At 37.9% G+C, this 12,296-nt stretch overlaps 1 protein-coding gene across 1 annotated transcript in view; it reads left to right on the top strand.

The window, feature by feature from the left end:
* Hmcn1 (hemicentin 1) overlaps positions 1–12,296 on the top strand; it is a 429,789-nt gene that overhangs the window by 271,589 nt on the left and 145,904 nt on the right. Inside the window, exons 35-36 of the mRNA XM_051185954.1 lie at positions 272–426; positions 3,859–3,982. Of these exons, the coding sequence (XP_051041911.1) occupies positions 272–426; positions 3,859–3,982 (279 nt within the window). The remainder of the gene's footprint in view (positions 1–271; positions 427–3,858; positions 3,983–12,296) is intronic.

The raw sequence follows: 12,296 nt of genomic DNA, 5'->3' as shown, positions 1-12,296 counted from the left end.
CACTTTTTAAAATTTATTTTTTACATTCCTTAAATGTATTTTAAGTATGTTTTTATTAATCCTTTGAGAATTTTATGCATGCATATAACTTGATCACACACACTCCAATTCCTCCTTCTACCTCCTCTTGGATCTATCCTCCACACATACCCCAACTTTATGCTCCAGAGTTTTCTTTATCTAAACACTGGAGTCCTTTTGTGTTGCCCATTTAGACATGTGACATCATTGATTGTGGTTTTCATTCTGTCTCTCCTTTCTTTTCATCTAGTTCCTCCAACAATCAAGTCCTCAGACCTTCCTGAGAAGACTGTGGTGAGATACAAGCCAGTGACATTGCAATGCATAGCCAATGGCATTCCAAACCCGTCCATCACATGGCTGAAAGATGACCAGCCTGTGAACACTGCCCAAGGAAACCTCAGAGTGAGTATAAGACACTGAGTCCACACTAAGACAGCCATATAGCTCTTGCTAATCCTTTCATCTAACTATTTCTTAATTACAGATTTTCCTATAGAACAGATTTAGCAGAGATTTTGTTAAAATATGTTTTCCTTAATTTCTTAACGGAATGTTAAAAATCCCTGCTGACACAGCTTTTCATATTGGAGTTGCTATAATTGTTTTGATTCATGACTTCAAAAATTGATATCTTATAAATGACAAAAAAAAAACCTGTTTCTGTATCATGTGCTGACTGTGCTGTCTGGCATTTAATTATGTTTTAATATTTAAAGAATTAGAAACTAGGTAAACAGACGAATAGATGACAGATTTCTAACCCAGGTACCCTATCTGATGCACTTAAAAATCAGAAATAGCCAAATCTGGTGGTATAGGCCAGTATACTCAGCTATTTTGGGAAGCTGAGGCAGGAGGATTATAGTTCAGGTCTACCTTGGCTACTGAGCAAGTCTGAGCCTAATCTAAGCAAGTTAATGAATTCCGGTCTCAAAATAACATAACAGCACAAAGAAAGGGCTAGAGATGCACCTCCGTGGTAAGGTGATTGCATAGCACTCACAAGGCCTAGGTTTCAATCTCTAGTACAATTAAAAAGCACAGAATTAATACATTTTTCTTGTAGGATCAAGTTAATTAAATGGTATCTTGAATTTTACTTGTAAGTTTTCAATATAAGATGTGTCTTGAGTTCTTTTCCTAATAGAAATTATGTGTGTGTGTGTGTGTGTGTGTGTGTGTGTGTGTATACACACATACATACATATTTATGTTTGTTACTAATTCTGCTCCACATCTGGTATAACTGATCTCACACCTCTGTATGAAAGAAAACTTAGTAAATAGGCTTCAAATATGATGCAGATAAAGGATTGTTTACCTTGGAGAGAGATATTTATCAGTTGGTCACACAAACATTTAAAATTTAATGAGTATAGTAATGACAGACTATAAAGAGGTGCAAGATGTCTAAGGAAAGCCTTTGAGTAGAGCTCTGGAGAACACATGTAGTCCAGTGGAAAAGAAATCAGCACTACCGAGAGTGTGTGTACAGGCAAACACATTAGAGATGAAAGCCAGGGAGTGGACTGAGGAAGATAGGAAAGGCAGAGGGGTTGGTGACATACAGAAGTGGAGAGGCAGTAGTAAGTACTTATAAAATACTAATTATTTTATCTTTACAAAAGCAATTGGGGGAAAAATAATTTTAAGAGAGGAGTGGCATGACCAGGTATATATTAAATATAGTTATGTACTACTTTACAATGAGTATACTTAGCCAGAGATAATACTTATCCAGCACTTTCATCAATGTATAAAATTTGTACTACTCTTCCACAAAACCTAGATGGCATGGCCTAGGATACAACTGGACTAGATAGTAAGCCTCATCAGCTATAGGATCGATCCACCGTTGGCTAAATCACTGCTATATGGTACATGACTGAATTTACTTGTATTCTTTCTGAAAAGTTAAGTTGGTAGGCCAAGAGTATATATGTAAAAACATTTAGAACCAATATGCAGTACTCCAGGAGTCAGAGGTAGAAATTTAGTACTATATGCTTGTTACAGAAAAGAGGATATTTTGGTGCAATAGTTAAGTCATTGTAGATTGATGAAGGATAGTTTACTAAAGATGATGGCTGTGTATGTAAGAGAAACTCCTGAGACTATAATTACATGGATGACACGGACCACCAATGATATGGGACACTATGGAAGAGCATAAGGCAAGTTTGTGATTTTAATTTCAGTCTTCTGGAGTTCCCATCAGTTGAAGGTACACTGGTGTAGATGGGGGACATGTCACTAGGGTATTGCAAATGGCTGTGGAGATCAACATAATGATAAAAACTATTGGCACACTGTTTGTTTTTCAAACTTTGGGCACAAATACATTAACCCTAAGAATAAAGAAGTAAAGGGTAGTGCAGAATGTCTAGAAGTTGTGACATTAAAAGCCAGATGCAGAATTGTAGGGATGAAAATAAATACAAGGATATGTTGCTTATTAGCATGTTTAGTGCAGCTTGACTGGAAAATAGGTTAACTGGGAATTCACTTGAGACCATGAAGAGATCATTTGGGGTCAGAATGTGGTAAGCCTGGAAGGCTATGATGAGTTCAGATTTCCTCCTGGGCAAAGTGGGGAGCCATGAATGAGGTTTGAAAGGAGACTGGGGAAAGGGTCAAGTTTCCATCTTAAATAAACTATTCTGGCAACAGTGTACAAGACAGATTAACAACTGGGGAGGCTGGAGACACTGGAACATCAGTTAAGAAGCCATCACAATCCCACAGTGGTGGTGGAGGTGGAAAACAGGGGCTTGGAGATGCATGGCTGTGGTAGAATTAATAGAAGTCAAATTGGGTGCCAAAACCTTGATGACTGGAAAAATTGTGGGTGCCATTAAGCAAGATTGGGAAAATGCAATAGCAAGTCAGTTTTAGTAATATGAGGGAGTAATTTATGAACTTAGTTCTGGATAGTTCATGTGTTAACCTGTCCTAGAAATATGAGTGTAGAGCTCAGGAGACCAGCAGGGGCTGAGGCTATAAATTTAGATATGTGCTTAGGGTTTTTCACCCAAGTCATGGGATTGGATGTAAACTCCAGAGAGTTAAGTTCCCTGTTTGTGCAGCAGAAAAAGGAAGCAGGTTGTGTAACATAATGTCCTAGGAGAGCCTGGAAGTGAAGGCTGAGGAATATGCTCTCCTTAATGCCCTGTGAGTACAGACCATCAATAAGTCAGGACACCCAATGCTGTGTGTGGTAGGAGAGACAATGTACACAGAACATTGTGACCGGATGACTGGTGACTTTGGAATGATCAGAATAAATAATGACCTCTGATTCACCAGCTTTAAGTGGCAGAGGCCAGGTTTCCATGAATTTAAAAGAGGAATGAGGAGAAAGCAAGAATTTATCAGCATTCCTATTATTCATATTTTATAAATTTTACAGTTTTTCTGGCTCCTATGACAATTTCATCAAAAATCATTGTTGCCTTAAAGCCATTTATGAAGTGTTACATAAACATGGTCATGTTTTTTTTGTTTGTTTGTTTTTGTTTTTGTTTTTGTCCAGAGAGTTTAAATTTTCATCACATGCTTTATAGTCCAGTGTGAATGTCTTTTATTCAATGGGATTTTATGGCTATACCAGCAGGTCAGCCTTAAGTTATTTTATTTAGTGTCTTCTAATGCATAAGAATACATTTTTAAGACAAATTAACCTATTTTCTTATGCATAATGAAGTGATCTGGCTCTTAAATTAACTAAGATATAAAACAACAATTAAACATTATACATTTAAATGAACTTTTCTATCTCAGCAAATGTTTTTTAAATCCAACCAAAATACTTCTGTGTTTTCTGTTCCCAATTAGATACAGTCTTCTGGCAGAGTTCTACAAATTGCCAAGACTCTTTTGGAAGACTCTGGCAGATATACATGTGTGGCTACCAATGCAGCTGGAGAAGCCCAACAGCACACTCAATTGCATGTGCATGGTAAGAGTACCTTTATGGCTTTCTCTTGTATGTGTGCATGCATTGTGTGAATGCATGCAGAGGAGTGCTCACATGTGTGTGAGCACACATAAGTAGGCCATGAGTCAACTCCAGTATCATTTATGCTGTGCTATCCACCGTGTGTATGTGTGTGTGTGTATTTTAAGTATTTTGACTTTTTTGAGCATAATACGTGAGACTTATATTCATATCAATATATCCCTCCGTCTCCCACGTCCAACTCTTCCCATGTCCTGCTATGCCTTCATGACCTCTACTATTATTATTGATTGTTAAACACATTGTTTAGCCATTTAATATGGATTTTATGTGTTCACTATTGACATTTTCCTAACCTGCCTTAATTTTTGAGATAGAGTCTCTCACCTGGCCTGGCCTGGCAAGGCCAGCTAGCCAGCCATCCCTGGAGGTCTACTTATCTCTACCTCTCAAACATTAGGAGTACAAGCAGTAACTAGCACTTATATGACTCTCTTTCCTTAACTGGTTGTGGGGAAGCATAGAGGGAAAGGGAACACGTAGTTTTTATAAATTGCAAATGTAGAAAGAAATTGTTAATTTCATCTATATGAATAATACTATGTAGCTTATTATAATTATAGTTTCTCTAATATCTTTAGTTTTCAGATTGTTAAATAGAATAAGCAAATTTTTGTTAGTGTATAGACATGTGTGTCTGGTGCACTGGTATCTATGCATGCTTACATGTGTAGAAGCATGTGTACCTGTTGTGTATGCATGGAAACATAAAGTTGATGGTAGGTGACATTCTCAATTGTTTGTCACCTTATATGTTGAGATAGGGTCTCTTGCTGAGCTCAGAGCTCACCATTTAGGCCAGTCTGGCTAGCCAGTTTGCTCTGTGGCTTCCCTGTGTCTGTCTTCCTGCTCTGAGATGTCCATGGGCTGTCACACCCATGCAGCTTTTTGCATGGGTTCTTCAGAGCCAAACTTGATTTGTCATCTTGCATGGCAAATTCTTTACTCTCTGAGACATTGCTCCATTCTCCAGTATTTTTTAAATGATTCATATCACCTTAATTAGTAATCCTCTGTGGAAGATTTTGTTGATAAGGACAAAGTTTCAGATTTGTGCCTCACCTTATCTATAATCTTCTTGCACAGTTTGCATTTTGTGAATTGGACCTACCAAGGACTTGGGATCTTTTGTGTGGTTTCATAAAGTGTTTGGGTGGCTATGGAACACATCATCAAAGCTTTAATAAGCTTTACTGTAAACTTGGGAGACATAGGGCTTTGAATAGAAGGCTTTTGCTCTTCAGAGGCTTATTGAAACAAAGTCTGGACTTCTGCAGAAGAGCATGATACTATCTCCTTCATACAAATTACAATGTAAAGGTAAGAGCTAGCAAGAACTTAAGGCATCCCATTTGCTGTGGTACCCATTTGTCTGGATAACAGCTCATCTCCCTGAGAGGAGAATGATGATGAGGTGGGCTTGTAATGATTAACCTGGAGCAAGCATTTGACTACATGTTTGTCACAGGAATCTGAACAAAAGCTGTCCCATTGGAAGCCTGAGTCTCCAAACTTGCATACTATGCATATATTAATACTCATGACAGTAATTAGAGATGTGAAAATACAGGAATTTCTAAGAAATTGATTAATAATTAAAGACTTTGAGTGGACTTCAAAGGTTGAGAGGGTGATCTAGTGAAGTTCAAAGAACTATGTAAATAGGTTTTGAAAGAAACTACTTAAAGATGTACATATTGAAACACTTGCATATTATTTGGACTTGGGCTCTCTGTGATTATTATAGATACAAATTTGATTTCATAAAGGGCTCAAAGGAGCTAATACACTAGTAATAAGAGAGAAATGATACTCTTTGTACTTACTTTTTGCTCTCTGAGTACCTTTAAAATACTTTGCTCAATTCTGGTGATAACCAATTTAAAGAAGAGTTGATAAAATATAGAGAAAAGCAGTCATTTAGTTTTATTCCATTATTAACTTATTTAACAAAGCCAATAGTCACTTTTAGTTAAGGTTTGTTTGGCCAATGTTTATGGGTGGACATTATATTCTTAATATGAACATTACAGTTGTTACATGAAATGTTAGATCTTCAATATTCAGTATTCCAATTTCTCAGTTCTGTCATTTCTCATAAAAGTATCTTAGATAATTCCCTTCTCAATCATTGTAAAAATATTAACAAGAGTTGAAGTAAGTACATTAAGGAAGAATGGTCTCTTGGACTAGATCACCAAGCTATGACCATGAGAAGAGGAACATTTTCATGGAATTTTCCAGGAAGAGATTCTGTCTGTTATAAATAGAAAGAGCCCTCAGTAGGTGGTCTTTTTTGATTGTCAAAGTTTCATAATTCTGAAAGTTTTGTACTCTAGACCAAACTATGAAGTTATATCTAAACCCCAAATATTTGCCAAGTGAGACAGATGTTCCTACAAACAAGTAGTTATTTGAAGTCTAATAACTCAAGTATTCATTTCATCTGCACATAATTATTTCCAATGGAAAAAAAATCATCCAAGGTGATACACCCAGAAGAAATAGAATGTTGTAGAATAAAAGAATGGGCTTCAAATTTGGTTCTTGTGACTTAATGTCTGTAAGGTGCTAGCTTAGATATGAATCTTCTTAAAGCTAAACATCTTCATCTGTAAGGTAGAAGAGGTAATGACAATACTGAATAGCCACAAGGGTTGTTTGAGATTTAAATGAAAGACAACACATGAAAGTCTTACCCTGGTGTCTGTCTCCTAGTCAACATCTGTAAATGGTAGCATGAAGACTGTTTTTTTGGCAAAACACATGTTTGGCTCCTAGCCCTTCTCACTGTACTCTTAACAAATATGCTAAAGGCCTGTTGTTGCCTTCCCTGTTGGCTGGGAACCCTCTTGCATCTTTATTAGTTGTCTCATAAAAATATCAGGAAGACTCCTTATTTTTATTTTATATTTTAAAAGTATTTGCTTGGCTAACATCTGCTAACACCCACTCAAACAAGGTTTCTATATCATTTCTGTGTTTTGTTAAATAGCTCGCCTGTGGCCTAGAGAGACTTGGGAATGTTCTAGGATACTGTTTTGTTTCTTTCTCCATGGCCAAGTTGAGGTTAGGATTCTATTGAACTATGTTTTTCAGCACAGATTAAATTATTTCTGCTATTTTCAAATATTAGTGAATAAGGTAGATTAACTAACAAAAGTAATTTTAACATCAGTTTTAACTAACTCAGATTTAACGAGGATTTAAAATAGTTGGTTTATGGCCCAAATGGCTACGAGACTAGACAGAGTTGACTTCATGATGATTCAAGGAGGTACTGTGGTTTTGGCATGATGTTTACATGCAGTGTATGGAAGAAGGAAAAGAAATGATAAAAGGACAGTAAATTGAGTAGTACTCACCCTCCTGCCTAGGGAATTCATACTCTTATCTTTGGCATGGAATGCTGTCTCCTTATTGATGACATACACAGAACAATGGCCTCCTAACTCATTTAAATGCTACAGAGGAACCGTGTAACTTATATTGTATTTACTTTTATCTTCAATATTGGGTAAAGGCATTGGGTTTTCCTTGTAGATACTGTATGGATTTATGATGTTACTGTCTGTCACTTGAGGTCATGAACCATCACAAACTTTTGTAGACAGGCTTGTACTTTCTCAGGCATATAACCAGACAAGATCAAGCATGTTCAGAATAGTATGGCACTAGACAAAAGGCTAATAATCCATTCAAAAATTTTGGGTATTTCTGATCCATTTGCTTCTTGTCAGCCTGGAGTGCTAACCACACCCAAAGAGCATACCTAAATAGGTGTCTTTGGTCTTCAGCTTTCTGAGGGTGTGTTGTGTGTGTTTGTGCTTATGGTGTATGTATGTATGTTAATATGTATAGAGGTGGGGTCATCTGTATGCATAGGAGGTAGCTAGTGGTCAACTTTAGAATTCTCTCTTGTTTGTCTCTTTATTGTTATGTTATCCATAGAAGGATATCCATGTCTCTAATTATTAAAGATAATTTTTCCTTTTCTCAATTCATGTTAAAGGGTATGGATGTTTATGAATAAAGGGTGACCAGGAGTCACCAATGGTGTATGTTCTTGAGATATATATTTTAGTGTATGCACTGAGAGTTATAACTAGCATCTAACTGAATAATATACTTCAAGCATAATAATATTTTTCAATCAATAGCATTTTAAATTTATTTTTGCATAATTTTTGCTTCCATGTAGTTTTTTCATCTCCTTCCTTTATGTTATTGCCCTTTTTCTCTTATCATCTACTAGTTAGCCCAACTTAGTATTTTTTTGTATGTTGTTTTCTTTCAAGTCAATAAGAAAACCTTCTAAACTGACAGTTTTCATTATCTCTTATCTTTATCTGTCATGTTACTTTTACCAGTGTCCATAATTTATTCCTGTACATTAATTGCTGCCCTGAAAATTTAGTTTTATCTCTCATTACGGGACATGAGCTAGCACTGAGTGTTTTTTGAGACTTTGTTATTTTAACTACCTATGGAAATCCTAAATGCCAAAAAGACAGATTTGCTGACTATTGACTTCTTTTTGTATTTTTTTGCAAAACAAATTTTTAATTTTTTTCCATTTACATACTAGTTCCAGTTCCCCTCTCTCCCTTCTTCTCTACCTTTCTCTCTCCCTCTCACATCTCCCCATCCCAACCCCCACCCACTCCTCAGAGGGGGTAAGGCCTCCCTTGAGGAGTCAACAAAATCTGGCATAAGAGTTGAAGCAGGACCAAGCCCCTTCCTCCTGTATCAAGTCTGAGCAAGGTATCTCACCATAAGGAATGGGCTCCAAAATCCCATTCATGTACCCAGAATAAGTTGTGGTCACACTGCCAGGGGCCCTCCAACAGATCAAGCCACATAACTGTCACCCACATTAAGAGGGCTTTGTTCTCTCCCATGCAGAATTCCCCAGCCATCAATGGATAGTGAGCTCCCACTAGCTGGAGTCAGCTGTCTCTGTAGTTTTCCCAATCATGATCTTCACCCCCCTTCTTCATATGATCCCTTCTTCCTCTCTTCAACTAAACTTCAACTAAGCTCATCCCAGTGCTTAGCTGTGGGTCACTGCATCTGCTTTCATCAATTACTGGATATAGGTTCTATGATGATAATTAGGGTAGTCACTAATCTGATTATAGGGGAAAGGCAGTTCAGGCATCTTCTTTGCTTTTGCTTGGAATCTTAGCTGGGACTGAAAGACCCGCGGAGGGTGTGGACCCTCACGCCCCTACTCAGGAAAGGCGGCCCCCCCAAATCACTCACAAGAAGTGGTCTTGATGCAAAAGCATGAGGTCTTTTATATTCCAGTGCACTGGGGTCCGCAGCCATACTCCACATGGGGTAGAGGACTGGGAACCCTGGGTATAGGGTTCAGACAGCTTTTATAGGGTTACAACAAAGCCCGCTCATCACCAACCAATTATCTCATAGCATCTAGGGTGTACCAATCAATTTGAACTATCCAAGGCTGCATTTAGCCCAGGAAGTCTGCCTTCGCTAGGGCTTCTGGGTAGTGTGGCATGGCTCATTTCCTGTTCTCATTCACTCATAGGTGCTATCGATAAACAGCCCTGTCCTAAACAGTCAAGAATGACCTTTTGCCTACTCACTGCTAGGGGGCAGAGTCTAGGGGAAATTAGGCTAAATTTTTCCATCCTTACAGGACCATCCACGTGGATTCCTCGGAATTTCCCGAGCTCCTGGTTTCTCCCTCTATCAAGACATCTCTTTCATTGCTCCCCCTCTCCATCCTCCACTAACTCAGGCATCTCAAGCCCTCATGTTCCCAACTCCATGCCCTCCCCCTCTAGAAAAAAACATCCTGAGAGAGGTAACCCAGAGCCAGAAGGAGACACATAGTATGTACTCACTAGTAAGTTGATACTAGATATAAAGCAAAGAATGACTAGGGTACTACCCACAACCCCAGAGAAACTAAATAAAAAAGGAGGACTATAAGAAGGACACACATGGAGGATCCCAGGAAAGGGAAATAGTTAAGAAAGATATTCTGGTAAGTGACTTTTTTTGTTGATAGTCATTTTCTCTCAGTACTGTCATTTTTAGCCTGCTGTCTCCATGTATTTTGATAAGAAGACCGCTGTGGGACTTACTGGGGATTCTGGTATATGAGTCATTTACTCATGCTGATTTTAAGCCTTTTCTCCTTTACCTTTGGTTTTAGACAGTTTGGTTATATTATAGTTTTTTGTTTTTTGGTTTTTTTTTTTTTTTAAATGTGTTTCAACTTGGAGTTTGTTAAGCTTATCAAATATGTAAACTAATGTTAAGGTAATCAGATGTGAAAACAAATGCTCTCTTCCAACTTAGAAGATTCAGCCACTCTCTTTTCTTTTTGTTTGTTTGGGTCTCTCTAGGCCACAGGCGAGCTATTTAACAAAACACAGAAATGATATAGAAACCTTGTTTGAGTGGGTGTTAGCAGATGTTAGCCAAGCAAATACTTTTAAAATATAAAATAAAAATAAGGAGACAGGGATTTTCTGGGCCACCCTGGCTCCTCTGGAACTCTCTCTGTAGAGCAGGCTGGCCTCGAACTCAGAGAGCTGGGATCAAAGGCCTGTGCTACCACCACCCAGCTCACTTTTTCAAGTAATTCTCCTGAATCATTTCCTCTCTTGTTCTTGAGAACACCCATTACATTTGATAATGTCCTACACACCTGAAAAGGTTAGTACTCTTTCCTTCATCTTTTGTTTTTCATTTCTTTAGAACTGGGTTATCTCACTTGACCTATTTTTACTATTTTCTCTTCCAGCGTGCTTCTCAGACATGCTGTTGAGCCTGTGTTGAATTTTGGAACTCCGGAGTTCCTAGTTGACTTTTAAAATCATTCCCACTCCTTCATCAGCTCTTTGTGTTTCATAAAGTGCTATTTTTTCCTTTCCTTTAGCTCTCTCCAAGTGAAGCTTCTAAGCTCCTTGGAGGGGGCGGGTCTTAGGAAAAGATAATAGCTAATGTAAAACGTGGTCTTGCAAATCCAGCATCTGGACTTCCTAGAAAAGAACCTATTTCACTTCTTGATCCATGGATGGTCATGCTCTCTTTTCCTTGTACATCTTAGTTTTTGTTGAAAAGTCATTTAAACTAACACACTGTGACAATTCTTAAACTCCTATTCTCGTGCATCCGTGGTTCTTGTCACTGCCTCTGGTTGCTCCTTGTTTATGTAGTGAGTGTGTAGTTCCTGGTGGTCTCTAAAATGTCCCTTTTCTGATTCTGGAAACTGTTACTATGGGAAGTCATATATTAAAAGAGAATTAAGTTAGAAGATCAAATTAGGATTATTAATAAGTTTTATTTTAAGTAGGGGATGTGCCCCTGGTTATTTGGAAGGAACTAGTGTAATTATGAGGATATTAAAGGTGGAAGCATTATGTGTAATCTTACACTGGTATGACCAGCTTCAATTAGAGATGAAAAAAGCCACAGACAAGCAATGCAGATGGCTTCTAGAATTTGGAATAGCCAAGGAAAAAGCCTCTCGTCTCCTACTTCCTCAGAGAGGAATTCATCTGTGTTGCCACCTTGGTTTACACCCAGGGAGGCTGTGTTGAACTTCTGACTTGTAGTTCTGCATTGCCATAAGCTAGCATGCTTACCATGATTAACTGTAGAAGCAACAGAAAGTAATTTAGTGGCCTCTCTGAACAAACAAAATAAAGTCTGTTTATAATAACACTGAGAGGAGAAGTTTGCACTAAGAGAATTCTAAGTCCAGTTAAATAACAACAAATCCTGCAAGTAATTCCCAGGTCAAATGATAGCAGCTGTCTTGGAATGATAGAGTTTAATTTTTGTATTATTTTATGTGTTCAGCTGTTTTGCTTACATGTATGTCTGTGTACCACATGCATGCCTCGAGTTTTCAGAGCCAGAAAAGCCAGAAAAGGTTCAGTTCTATAGAACTGAAGTTACAGATGGTTGTGAGCCACCATGTGGATGCCGGGAATAGAACACAGGTTCCTTTGGAAGAGTAGTCAGTGCTCTTAGCTGGAGCATCTCACCAGCTCTTACATAGAATTTTTAATTAGCTTCAAATTTAGTCTGCCCACTTTGGTATCTGCCCGAATATTTTTACTGAGAGTTTGAAGTGTTTGTGTTTGGATTCTCTTTTCAATTTTCTAGGATACCTCCCCTCCCCATTTTATGTGTTGAAGTGTTTTGCTATATATATATATATATATGTACACCACAAGCATGCCTGGTGCCTCCTGGAGGTGAAAAAGGA

This window comes from Phodopus roborovskii, unplaced genomic scaffold, assembly GCF_943737965.1.
Source record: "Phodopus roborovskii unplaced genomic scaffold, PHOROB, whole genome shotgun sequence".
Taxonomy (NCBI): Eukaryota; Metazoa; Chordata; class Mammalia; order Rodentia; family Cricetidae; genus Phodopus; species Phodopus roborovskii.
Note: the sequence above shows the minus strand (reverse complement) of the source record. Positions and strands in the feature narration are given on the sequence as shown.